Source organism: Mustela lutreola, chromosome 13 (genome assembly GCF_030435805.1).
Source record: "Mustela lutreola isolate mMusLut2 chromosome 13, mMusLut2.pri, whole genome shotgun sequence".
In the NCBI taxonomy this organism is placed as follows: Eukaryota; Metazoa; Chordata; class Mammalia; order Carnivora; family Mustelidae; genus Mustela; species Mustela lutreola.
In genome coordinates this window covers 61,099,709-61,112,905 of record NC_081302.1, presented here as the reverse complement: position 1 = coordinate 61,112,905, position 13,197 = coordinate 61,099,709, and the positions used below count along the sequence as shown (strand labels likewise).

Here is a 13,197-nt window from a genome sequence, read left to right as displayed (position 1 = left end):
AAAAATACAGTATATAGGGGGCACCTGGGTGGCTCAGTGGGTTAAGCGTCTGCCTTCAGTTCAGGTCATGATCTCAGGGTCCTGGGATCAAGCCCCGAATCGGGCTCTCTGCTCAGCAGGGAGCCTGCTTTCCCCTCCCTCTTCTGCCTGCCTCTCTGCCTACTTGTGATCTCTGTCTGTCAAATAAATAAATAAAGTCTTTTAAAAAAATAAATCCCTTTAAAAATACAGCATATAATACATATAATATACAAAATATGTGCTAATCAACTGTTTATGTTTATCAGTAAGGCTTCTAGTCAACAGTAGGCTTTCCATAGTTACATTTTGGGGAGTCAGAAGTTATACTTGGATTTTTGACTTTGCATTGGGGAGGGCTTAGTGCCCCTTGCCCCCGTATTGTTCAAGGGTCAACTATAATTATAGAAATGATGTGTGTTCAGATAGGTAAAATAAATCTACAGGTACAGAAGCTTAAGAATGGACTAGGGATGGGGAGGGGATTAAAAAAAATTGGAGCACTTTTTAAATATTCAGTTTAATTAAATTGTTAAATTACTTGGGGCATCTGGATAGCTTGGTTGGTTGAGTGTCCAGCTCTTGGACTCTTGATTTTGGCTCAGGTAATGAGATTGAGACCCCCTTTGGGCTTAGAAGTCAGCAGGGAGTCCTGCTGGAGATTTTCTCTCCCTCTGCCCTCCCCTCCCCAACAGCTGGCACACCTGCACTCTCTCTAAAATAAATAAATCTTTAAAAAAAATAAATTGTTGGGGCACCTGGGTGACTCAGTGGGTTAAAGCCTCTACCTTCGGCTCAGGTCATGATCCCAGGATCCTGGGATCAAGCCCCGAATCGGGCTCCCTGCTCAGTGGGGAGCCTGCTTCCCCTTTTTCTCTCTCTCTCTGCCTGCCTCTCTGCCTACTTGTGACCTCTGTCTGTCAAATAAATCTTTTAAATAACTAAATTGTTAAATTTCTTAATATTATTGATTTAAATATTTCTATTGATTGAAACATACAGAATGATTTTACAGCATTTGAATAGAACTCTCATAAGAAGTTCTGCTTATACTGTAACATGTAGTATCTTAACATAATAAGGACTTTTTGTTTTTTATAGATTGATGAAGATCCTAGCCTCATTCCTGAAGCAACACAAGGAGGTACTTACAATTTTGACCCAACAGCCAACCTTCAAACAAAAGAATTTAATTTTTAAGTTCAGTTGAGTGCAGCATCTTTCCCAATTCAATACGAAGCACCACCAGATGGCTACCAAATGACAAGAAGAAGAACAACAACAAAAGGCTCCAAACACACATGCCTCTTCGTTTTGATGCTTCTAAAGCAAGCCATGTCTCAGTCACTTTGCAGTTGCCAAAAGTTACTATCACATGGACTGTAAATGCATATGCATGATTTCCTAAACTGTTTTAGAATTCTCCTTAACAATCTCAACTACCCTATTTTTCCCTGTTCCCTGGTGCCACATGCTGACAACTGCAGTCTCCAGTTTAGAATATTCCATAGTGGTGGCATGTCAGCTGCCCACTTGATATTCCTTTGGAAAATGGTGCGCTGTGGATCAAGACACTTTGGTATGATGCATATACACGTTGGAAGACTTTAAAGAGGTGCAGTCTGATCTGAGCCTCCATCATTGTCCTCCACAAACATATTTTCATATTCTTTATGTGGAAGAATAGATTTTAAAGTACAAGCCAAATGATTTTCATTGGTGGAACTGACAAACAAAAAAGTAACTTAAAAAAAGAAACTTGGTTATTGATTAAACAGATAAGTTTTAAAAAAAAAACTGTGCTTCATCTACCAGTAATTGATGTGTTTATTATCTGCCTCAGAAGCCAGGGTTGGAGGAAGAACTTTAGCTATGGATGGTAATGCTTTCGCCATTATACCTAATTTTTGAGAACAGCAAGCCCTCTTTGACCACTCACTTCAGCCTGTGTGTTCCTGCTGTTTTGAAGTAATCAAATGCTGTGCATGGTATTTTACCTGAGCTGCAACCTGTTACGGACTTGAACTTCTGTTTAAGTTGAAAGCAAGAGTCCCTGACTATAAAGAAAAAAACAAATATAAAACAACAACAAAAAACAAAGGTCTGAAGTACCAATTGGTGATGTTTAAAAAAAAAAAAAATCTTGCTTTCAGCTTTCAGGAGTTAATATTTTTTGTTTTAAATTGATAATTGGATATGGTTGATTTATATTGGGTTTAAACTGTGGAGCTTTCATGTTTACTGTAATTTAGTCTTAAAATATTTTTTACTTAGTAACCAGTGCTTTTGATAATGTGGTTGGCAACAAACCAGCAACTATTTAGAAGTGTTATAAAACTTCATTCTTTGAGTATTGGGAAAGTTAATTCAGATCCTACTCTAAAAGCATATTTACATATTAAAAGATACAGACAAGGATCTGTGTAGAGAAATAATCTGCAGTTATTTGACATAAACCTGATTTGCAGTGATCTTTAAGCAATTCTGCAAAATTTGGTATTACTATGTAAAGTCCTTGCTTTCGGTAAATTGTCTGACCCAGTTATTAATGAAAGAATATGAATTTGAAAATTTTTAAACTGAATAATTTGTGCTGTCACAGAAATGGTTTTGTTGCTATTGTTTACTGGGTATAATTTCCCAATGCATTGATGTGAAGGGATAGAAAAATCTAAACTAATCTAGTATCCGATGGGGGGTGTATTTACTGTGATGAAGATGAGACAGATGCCATCAGAGCTTCGTGAATCAGCTGGGGTGTTTTCACTGATAAACAACACATAGCAGGTGTGCGTTCATTACAAATATATGTATCTGCCAAGGTGGAGCCACTTTAAAGAGCGAGTTTTGTCTTGTATCTAAAATGGATACAAGCGTATGTTTAAACTGCAAGATTTTTACTTGCTAGAGAATCTGTTTTAATATAGTGGTTTGGCCTCTGATTATTTATAGGTTTTATAAATTTTAGAATCAATTTCTCTTTAAGGTGGCTCAGATTTTTCAACTCTTGTGCACATAAAATTGAGTTGAAGTTCATTGTGCCTTTTTTCTTTATCCAAATTTTGAGTTAAAGCTTCATATGGTAACTGCATCCTGTTCAGACACTGTAGTCGAAATTTTTGAAACTATGTGGTGTTCACTAAAAGTAGGAATAACAAAGTCAAAGCTAATTAAGGTCACAAACTTCGGTGAAACCCTTAAAGTCCAAATCTTCTCAATATTGTGAATTGTACCCCTTCCAGTTTAGTTTCTTCTGGACTCTCCCTCCTACTTACTGACAGTTACCTTTTAAATTTTGCACACATTGAGATTAAATTGGGCCTCTACTGTGCCGATTCCTATTTCCTCTTGTGTTTTAAGCGCGAACTAACATAAGACATTAGCATCAAGTAGTGCAGACATACGTATGCATTTGCTTGATTCAATTTGTTGTGACCTTATCAGTTTGGAATTGGAATTGCACCATTTCGTAGACAAAGGAAACTAAGTATATTGCTGCACTTTTAAGTTTTCAGAACAGTGTTGAAAAATTGCATTGTTTTTATTTTTTTTAAACTCAGTTAAAAAAAACTAAAACGTTCTTTCAAAAGAGGCATCTAAATGTGTTCCTAATTTTGTATATGGGCTTAGGTTTTGTAACCAATAAAAAAAGCTGCTATCAAATATGATAAAACATTGAAGAACTTATTTCTAAGAGTTTCTTAGTTTTGTAGTTTTGTTTTCTGCATGGTTAGATTGAAATTTGGAACTATTTTTCAAACAACCACAATGGGAGGCAAGTCATGCATTACTCTTCCGTCGTATTTTAATTTCTCTCTTCCATTATAACAAACCAGGACAATAACAGTGCTAGATTTCAGAGTATTTTGTGAAAAATAAGAAGTGCCCAAATCTTGATTATTTCCTGACTTGCTCTAACAGTACCACAAGCCAGGTGGCTTCAAACAGGAGGAACTTACTGTTGTCCAGTTCTGGAGGCCAGAAGTCGGAAATCAGGTGCAGGCTGGGACCCTCTCTGGAGGCTCTGGGGAGGACCCTTCTTTGTCTCTTTCCAGCTTCTGGGGTGCCGGGCAGTGCTGGGCGTTCCTCAGCTTGTAGTGGCATCCCTCCAGTCCCCGCTGTCGTCCTCGTCACGTGGCCTTCTCCCTGAGCACCTCAGGTTTAAATACCATGACTTAGGCCGTTTGAGAAAATGGTGTGATTACGATTTTCATGAACCAAACAACAAAATCAAACTTTATGGCCTGTCTAATCCTTGAGAACAAGTAACTGTGGAAGATAGGAATTGAAGTAAACTTGGAAGTTTTAACCTGTGAGATAGAGGTTGTGGCTCTAAATGAAATCTTGGATTAATTAAATGACAAAAGAACAACTGAACTTTTGAATATACAGATATTTTTACTTTAGTATGATGCCACTTCAATTTATTTTTGAAGGTCAGTGCGTATAAGTAAATAAATGTGATAGTTCTTCTATGTCATCTTGCCATGATTTCCTTCAGAAGAGTTGTCCTTTTTAGAGGATTATTTAATTATTACAAGTGAAAACTTATGAATGTCAGTTGTCTTAACAGTGATGGTTGTAACCCTAGTTGCACCAGGGGATTTCAATTAAATCTATTTGGAGAAAGGGAGTATAATTTCTGTACATTAAGCTGTAAGTCTTAAGGCGTATAACCCAAGGAGTGTTCTATATAACCCACCATTCTTTTGTCTGAAGTTTTTTTTGTTTTTTGTTTTTTAAAGATTTTATTCATTTATTTGACAGAGATCACAAGTAGGCAGAGAGGCAGGCAGAGAGGAGGAAGCAGGCTCCTGGCTGAGCAGAGAGCCCCATGCGGAGGCTCGATCCCAAGACCCTGGGATCATGACCTGAGCCGAAGGCAGAGGCTTTAACCCACTGAGCCACCCAGGTGCCTCCATTTGTCTGAAGTTTTAAAGGGATGCTTTATGGTGTGCATAAAGCTAAAAAGTAGTACCAAAAGTACCATATAGAGGTAGACCTGTATCCGTCTGTCCTGTGTATAGCTGGGGCTCAGTATTATATTAAGAGAAAGTGTTTGGGAAAAGGGTTTGAGAATGTAGCCTGTTCACCTCCTTTAACCGCCTTATTTGTCCCTGAAACTCCTCAACTAACTTTGACCTTAATCAGGGTTTCTCAAACCCCACAATAGCAACATTTTAGGCTGGCTCATTCTTTGTTGTGGGGGGCTGTCCTTTGCATTGTAGGATGTTTAGCAGCATCTTTAGGCTGTGCCCACTAAGTAGTACCTCTGTATTCCCCAGTCGCCGTGACAACCAAAATTGTCTCCGGCATTGCCAAATGTCCATCCCTTGGTAGCCAAATTTGCCTGGGTGCAAACCACTGCCTAAGACACGCCTTTTTGTTGTGTAAACAGTCCCGACTTTGCTCAGACGCATCAGCTAAAAAGAGAGGAGACAGCAATGTGCCTTTTCTTCATTCTCCATTTTAGGAGAAATCAGAGCCAGCCCTATCACCCACCTATAGGAACTCCTCGTAGTACTGAGCCCCATCTACTGCAAAGGACTTAGGATAGAAATGGGAATATGGAGGAACTACTAACTTTCTTGAATTTATCCCATGGCAAGAAAAAAAAGAAAGTGTGTGAAACAAGCAAATGTGTTAATTGCCCACAATTTTCACAACACTGCCCTGTAGCGGTGTTTTTCAGACATTTTTACGTGAGATATTTAAGTTCTCTGGGAAAGCTGGGGTGGGGCCAGAAAATTACAGCATAGTCTGAAAAGCTCTTCTTTGAAGCCCTGTGAGAGACTGGACCCATCAGGAAACCTACAAGTTTATTGAAAATGATCACAAGCAGTGGAACTATGAGTCGTGCTATAAAGAACGTGTTCTCACAGGGAACCTCTACAACATCCCTCTTCCTTACCCTAACAAAATTGCCATCCACCTTCTTGAGTCAGTCTCTGTTGTCAAACTGGTACCCAGAGATAAATGGGGACTTGTGCCAAGTAACGTGCAAATCCACAAGATAAACACATCTTCATGGGACAGCAGATTTACTTGATGATAAGTAGAGCAGTTTTATGGTTATACAAGTCTAAGTGTTACAGAGTAAAGGACACCTTTTCTGTGACATTTTAAAGATAAAATCAGATTGTTGAGGAAGGCTGTTTTATGGAAACATTACTGCAGGAGTTGGGAGAGTTTGAGAAGCAATGATGAAATGCTCTTATGAGACCCTATTCTACTTTGCGGAATAGCTTTTTAGCTGTTACCAACTCTTCTTAATACTGAACAAAAGGTACTGCTCTTAAATGACCATATTTATAAATAAAGTTTGTGTTATTCCTCGTTCCCAGAAGAGGCAGATCTGCATTTATCAGTTGCCTTCTTCAACCTGAACACCCCGTGCATTTCAGCCAGCTATGTATAAAGTCGTTCCTGGAACTGTTTCCTGTCACATGCATTCCAAAGACCCCAAGAATAATGTGATGGGACCAGTTTCTCAGTAAAATGGAATAGGAACATTCCATTATCTGGACACTTAATTCTATTAATGTGGAGGAGAGTTTTTCCATTATAATACCAGCTTCATCATAATTAGAAGTGATCAAATAACAGTCTCAGCTCCCCTTGTCATCAGCTGTCTTTTACTCAGTAGTTAGCATTTACACTTTCAAACCTAAATATAAGAATTTATAAATGCCATATTTCTGATTTCAGCCCAGATTCCTCATAATAAGATCAGATTCTGTTTATATGGATCCTTTCCATGTCATGTAGGAAGCACCATGGTAAGTTAAAGGGTGTGAAAGAAAGCAAGTACAGGGGCACCTGGGTGGCTCAGTTAAGTGTCTGCCTTTGGCTTGGGTCATAATCCCGGGGTCCTGAGAACGAGCCCTGGGTCAGGCTCGTCTCTTCTGCATGCTGCTCCCTCTGCTTGTGTTCTCTCTGTTAAATAAATAAAAACAAATCTTTGAAAAAATATATAACTAGAGCAAAAATAATGATGGGAAGCAGGATTACTAGGGACATGGGAGGGTCTAAAGAGGTTGGTAGGGGCCAGGTCCCACAGCTGGTAAGTCAGTCTGAGAGCAATGGGCAATCATCATTACTCATTATCATTATCATTCCACAAGAATGATGACAGAAGAATCCTGTGTAGTAACGATCATTGACTGATAAGGTAAGGATAGGAAATGTACTTGAGGTTAGTGATGTCTAGAGGTTACATTAGTGAGTGTGAAGCACTGAAGCAAGAGAGGGTGAACAGCTTGGTCCATGAAGTGGATGGGATCAAGAGGTACTTGGCAGCTAAAATAGGAGTTGGCGATGCCTTAGATCTGGAGTTTGAGGAGAGGGAAGTACTGAAGATGATTTACAGGTTTCTGGGTTGCAGTCACTGATGAGTGGAAGTAGCACAAGATAGGAACATGGCGAAAGACTCAGACATAAGGAATAGAAGGTGATGAGTTCAGGTTGGGTTGTGTTAAGACATCTAAATGACAGTCAAGTAGGGCAGTAGCAAATATTGCTCTGGGGCTTGGAGGAGAGAGCTGGGCTAGAGATTTGAATTCTCTGCCTGTTTTGGTGGTTATTAATGCAGGGGGTGATCATGAAACTGCCTGTGTCCAGCATTTGGAGTGAGAACAGGGCTTAGGACAGCATTGTGGAATTCCAACATTGAATGGGCATATGGTGGAGGATGAGCTTTCATTGGGAACAGAAGGTATAGATAGGGAAGTAAAAAGTAAGTGCTGTGTGTTTCCTCAGAAAATAGAAAAAAAGAGATTCCAGGGTCCTGTGATGCTGTTGAGAAGTAAAGTGAGGACAGGAAATGTCCTTTGGGTTAGTCACCAGTCACCATAGTGTCACATAGATGTCACCAGTCACCATAGTGTGTATCACTGAGACAAGGGAGGAAACTAGAGTAGGAAGGACTGAGGAGCAGGGACACAACATGGAGACATTAAATCTAATCAGGTTTTTATTTTGCTCCAAAGGGGAGGGCAGAGCCACTAAAGGGTGATACAGGGAAATTGGTGGGGGAAATCCCATTGAGAAAGATGTTAACTCTACATGAGAAGAGTGATGAACATTTTTCTAAGTTACAGGAGAGAATCCAAAGTGTAGGTGGCAAGATTGGATATACTCACTTTTTCAGTCAACACTTACTTAATTGAGCAACTAGTATATGCCAAACTTTGTAACAGATGACAAGGATGGAGCAGCCAAGAAGCCAAACACAGTCCCTGGCCATGTGGAACTTATACTCTAGTGGCAAGAGACTAGCGATAAATGCGTAAATAATATAATTTATCTGGTGTTAAATGCTATATAAAATATTATATAGGGAGTAGCCAGAGGAGAAAGTCTTGAAATTGTGCTCAATGCCAGAAAGCATATTTTTAAATTGTCGTAAGAAACACATAACAAAATTTGCCATCTTAACCATATTTTAAGTGTATAGTTTGGTAGTGTTAAGTAATATTCACATTGTTGTGCAATCATACTCCATAACTTTTTCATCTTGCAAAATTGAAACTCTATAAGCCATTAAACAACTCCTCTTTTTACCCTCCCCGAGCCCCTGATATCTTCCATTCTATTTTCTATTTCTAGGAATATGGCTAATTTAGATACCACATATAAATGAAATCATAACCTTTATTTCTCCTTTTGTGACTGGCTTATCTCAGCATAACCCCCTCAAGATTTATCCATGTTGTAGCATGTGACAGGATATCTTTCCTTGTTATGGCTGAATAATATTCCATTGTATTTTAAAACAAACGAATACTTTTTTTAGCCTAAGTACCCTAGTGATAATTAAGTATAAGTATTTAAAAATCCCCTTTCTTTCTTTCTTCCTTTTTTTACTTTCTTTCTTTCTTTCTTTCTTTTAAGTCTGAAGCTCCAGTTTATCTGAGCATCCTATATTTTATTTGGCTATCTAAAAGTGAAGACACAGACTTGGTCAATAAGGGTTACACTCTTCTTAAACTCTGACTCCGTTCTCCAGTGCTAAGTCTCTAGGTAATGGAGGCCTAAGAGAGGAGAAGGTTGAAAGCAAACAAGATGCTAGCAAATGCAGAGAGAAAACGTTAATGTGGTGATCAGCACAAAGTGGCGCTTCTTTAGGGGAAAGCTATAATTGCCTACAAGACAATTGCAGGGTCAGAAAGCAAAGGTCTCGTGGGTCCCAGCCCATAGTCTCTGAGAGTCCTTAGGCAAGTTACTCTGAGGCTGTTTTCATGTTTGTAAACGAGGAAAACATTCACCTCCTAGGGTTGTTGTGACTTGGATAAGATAGTTAAAAGAATCCAGTGTCCAGCCAATATAACCTAATGCTCCTCTCCCCCATACTTTGCTGTTTCTGTGGATTTTTAAGAAATAAGCTCAGAAGGGCACCTGGGTGGCTCAGTGGGTTAAGCCTCTGCCTTCGGCTCAGGTCATGATCCCAGGGTCCTGGGATCGAGCCCCACATTGGGCTCTCTGCTAAGCAAGAATCCTGTTTCCCCTTCTCTCTCTGCCTGCCTGTCTGCCTACTTGTGATCTCTGTCAAATATATATATATATATATATATATATATATATATATATATTTATATATATATATATTTTTTTATATATATATATATATTTGACAGAGATCATATATATATATATAATTTTTTTTAAACATAAAGAAAGAAATAGGGTCAGAGTAAGCCACCAGGGTTTTAAAAAGCCTGCTGGTGCGTGAAAATGCCCTTGGCCCTCACTTTCCTTCAACACTCGCAAGGGCCTCATTAGGACCTTTTGTTCCTAAAATTCTTCCCGGTCTATTGGCAAAATTTCTACCATTTGGACTTCGCTTTGTTGCTTAAGGTTTTGAATCTTGCTGAAAGAGCCCATCAGAAGGTGCGGCTACTGCCAGGCTTTTGGGCTTAGTCGGGGAGCAGGTCTGGTCCAGGCAGTTTGGCGGGTTCGTGAGCAACATCCCCACTCTCCCGAAAACCTCCAGGCTCCAAGGGCCGGCCAGGAGAGGAGGCGGGAAAGGAAGCGCCTCCCCCCGCTCGCCGGCGCGGAGTTGCCCCGCCCCGTCCCGGCGCTTTCCCCGCGGGCTCCGGTTCCCAGGCTCCGCCGGCCGCCGGCAGCATGGGCGCGGGCTGGGAGCTGGGGACCGCGGCGGGCCCCTCGCTGCTGCTGTGCGCCGCGCTGCTGCTCGCGGGTTGCGCGCTGGGCCTGCGCCTGGGCCGCGGCCGGGGGCGGGCGGACCGCGGGGTGCTCGCCTGGCTCTGCTACGACGCCCTGGTGCATTTCGCCCTGGTAAGTGCGGGCGCCGCCGCCGCTCTCGGGACCCGACCCTTCCTGGTCGCCGGGTGTTCCCGGAAAAGGACCCGGACGGGTGGGCCGCCTTGCGCCCTGCAGCCGACCGTCGGTCTGCGGAGACCGGGAGGTGCCTGGAGGCCGCAGGGCTGCCCCTCTCAGTAGAAAGAGCGCGTGCCTTCCTGGGGTCCCAGCTCCTCTGCCGGATTAAAAAACCAAAAAACCATTTGAAAATGGTTATTTCTGTACCGTGTTATGTTAGTTTGATTGTAAGCAGCCCAAAGGCCTTGGCTTACGTGACCTGCACGTAAATGTTGCACGGAAACTAACTGAGATCGTGAGCGGTTTTGAGTGCCCGAGAGGGAGCAGAGAGGGATGAGGAGGCGCACTGCGCAAAGTGCGAGGACCGGTACCAAAACGAAACATCCCGCGTGCCCTGAGAGTAATCACCATGTTTGGGTAATGACCACCAGGCACAGCGCGGTGTTCACTATTTCCGATCTTTACAACACCCTGTAATCTACTTACGGTCCCTGTTTTCCCGAGGAGAGAACACGCCATGCAAAGTTAGGTGACTTTCAGTAGAGTCTGGCTCCAAAGCTTGCGCTCTTTGTAATATGCCGGGTTTGGGAAACCGGGTCCCTAAAAATTCAATCCATTTTATAAATAACCAGGAGGTTAGTATTTAAGGGAATTCTGTTGAAATGTCTCCCTCCTCCATGCACACACGTTTTTTAAAGGGTTTCTTTTTCTTTTTCTTTTTTTAAGATTTTATTTATTTGACAGAAAGAGAGCACAAGCAGGGGGAGCAGCAGAGGGAGAGGGAGAAGCAGGCTTCCCGCTGAGCAGGGAGCCCCGGACCCCAGGACCCTGAGATCATGACCTGGGGCAGAGGAGGTCACTTAAGTGACTGAGCCCCTAAAGGTTTTGTTGTTGTTGTTGTTGTTGTTGTTTTTTAACAACTTAGCCAAAATAGCTGTTTTGCAAATTTGACCTTGCTTGGATCTAGGCAGACCTGTGGTTGATTGAAAGCCGAAGTCTGGAGTATGGAGAAAGAAGGAGAAAACAAAAAGGGTTTGATAAACATTTAGATCTCTGAATGTTGATGGGTTGGATATGTGCACATACCAGATGTTACTGAAATATGAAATTCTTTCTTTCCTGAAAGTTTACATGAGGAAATAAGAGAGAGTGAACAGTCCTTCAGCTCCTTCATTTACAGAGTTGATTTTTTAAGGTGTCCTTGGACACATGGTCTCCCAAAGAATAGGGGTAGTAGAACAGGGTGGCTGGCCCTCTTAAAGAAAATGTAGTATATTTTAGACATAATGTATCATGTATCATGATACAAAAACATATACCCATATGCCCACCTAGTTTAAGAAAATTAAGTCTGCTTTTCAAGCACAGGCTGCTACAGGTAACATCACATATTTGTGACACCTTGAGGTTTAAGCCCACACGTGGAGTCATTGCTCCTGTCTCCTCCCACTCCCGTTCTGAAGGCAGTGTCCCTCCCACAGCCCTATTTTACCTCTCCCAGCTGCAGAAGAGCCCACCATATGAATGCACCATACCTTTCATTTTTTAATTCTAAACAGCACATTTTTTTCACATATTAGAGCAATGATATTTTATATCTGTGAAATTGGTATATATCTTATAATTGATGAAATATGATAACTTAGCTAGCTTGTATTAATAGGTATGTTTTTATTTTGCTGTTTACACATCATGCTTCAGCCAGCGTCTTTGTACACATATCATAGAGATTGGTGAGGAGGGCACTTGAATGAAGGTTAAAACCGGCAAGAAAAATGTGTGCGCACAGTACCTTTGGCTGGGAGTTTACTGCAAGAGTACCGGTAAAATGTGGCATAGGCAAAGATTGGGAAAGAAAGCCTCCCAGAGAACTGGAACTACGACTCTCTTGTTCACACTAGAACCTGAGCTGCCTCTTCTTATTCCTTTAAACTTCTCAAAAGGGAGGAGACATTGGGATGTGTTGGCCACCATCAAAGGCCTCTAGTGCCCCCCGTTGGACAGGGCTTCCACCAAGCATTCCCAAAGGCATTTCAGCTCCCTGGCATCCAACCAGAATGTGGTTCCTGGGGCTGCAGCCCGGGGCCAAAGCTCGGTTGGTTATGGCCAGAGTGAAGGACAGGCTGATTTCCCACCAGGGCACCTGGAAGGAGTTAAGGCAACATACATGGAGAAATCAGTGGTTTGGCTCACACTTCCTCACAGGTGGCCATGGACGTTCTTTGGGTGGGTGCTTTGGCACTTGAACGACAAGTAGGACTTTGAATTTCATCCTGTAATAGGAAGCCGTTGAAGAAAGATTTCAGGCAAGGAAGTAGCATGGCCAAAGCAGATCTTTCAAAAATGATTTGGTGGTGTTGTATTAAGTCAGTAATTGTAGAGGGTCTGAGATTGTACCCTTCTTACACATTAACAAGTTAGCCTGGTTGATTTCCCCAAGTGCCGCCGGCAGCACGCAAGGGCCTGCTCGTGCCTGCACAGGAAATGCGGGCGTTTTGGGGCAAGGAACAGCAAGCTCAGGCTCCCATCTTACCTGGAGTTGCTGGTGACCTGCTCCTACTTCTTGGGAGGGAGTCCTTATCTTTAGTCAAGAAGGTAAACAAATCTCTGGGAAGGAAAGGCAGGTCTTTATCTTTACTACCCTGGAATACCTTAGGAAGGAGAGATCTCTTTAGGTTTACTACCTTGGAGTGTCTCCTTATATAAAGATTCTTAAATCTGTTGTAAATGCCTGTGCTCAGAGACCTCAGATGGTGCAGGAATACAAGGGGGTACACAGAGAATCCTCTGCCAGCATAGTGGATGGTGGGTTGGAAAGAATAGAGAAGGGACAAAAAGATC

At 41.8% G+C, this 13,197-nt stretch overlaps 2 protein-coding genes across 2 annotated transcripts in view; both read left to right on the top strand.

Moving 5' to 3' along the window:
- The window catches only part of KPNA3 (karyopherin subunit alpha 3), a 102,577-nt gene extending 98,886 nt beyond the window's left edge, over positions 1-3,691 (top strand). The window contains exon 17 of the mRNA XM_059144427.1: positions 1,120-3,691. Coding sequence (XP_059000410.1) covers positions 1,120-1,218 — 99 coding nt within the window. The 3' untranslated portion in view covers positions 1,219-3,691. The remainder of the gene's footprint in view (positions 1-1,119) is intronic.
- Positions 3,692-10,088: 6,397 nt separating this feature from the next.
- EBPL (EBP like) overlaps positions 10,089-13,197 on the top strand; it is a 33,060-nt gene continuing 29,951 nt past the window's right edge. The window contains exon 1 of the mRNA XM_059144428.1: positions 10,089-10,314. Within this exon, the coding sequence (XP_059000411.1) occupies positions 10,144-10,314 (171 nt within the window). The 5' untranslated portion in view covers positions 10,089-10,143. The remainder of the gene's footprint in view (positions 10,315-13,197) is intronic.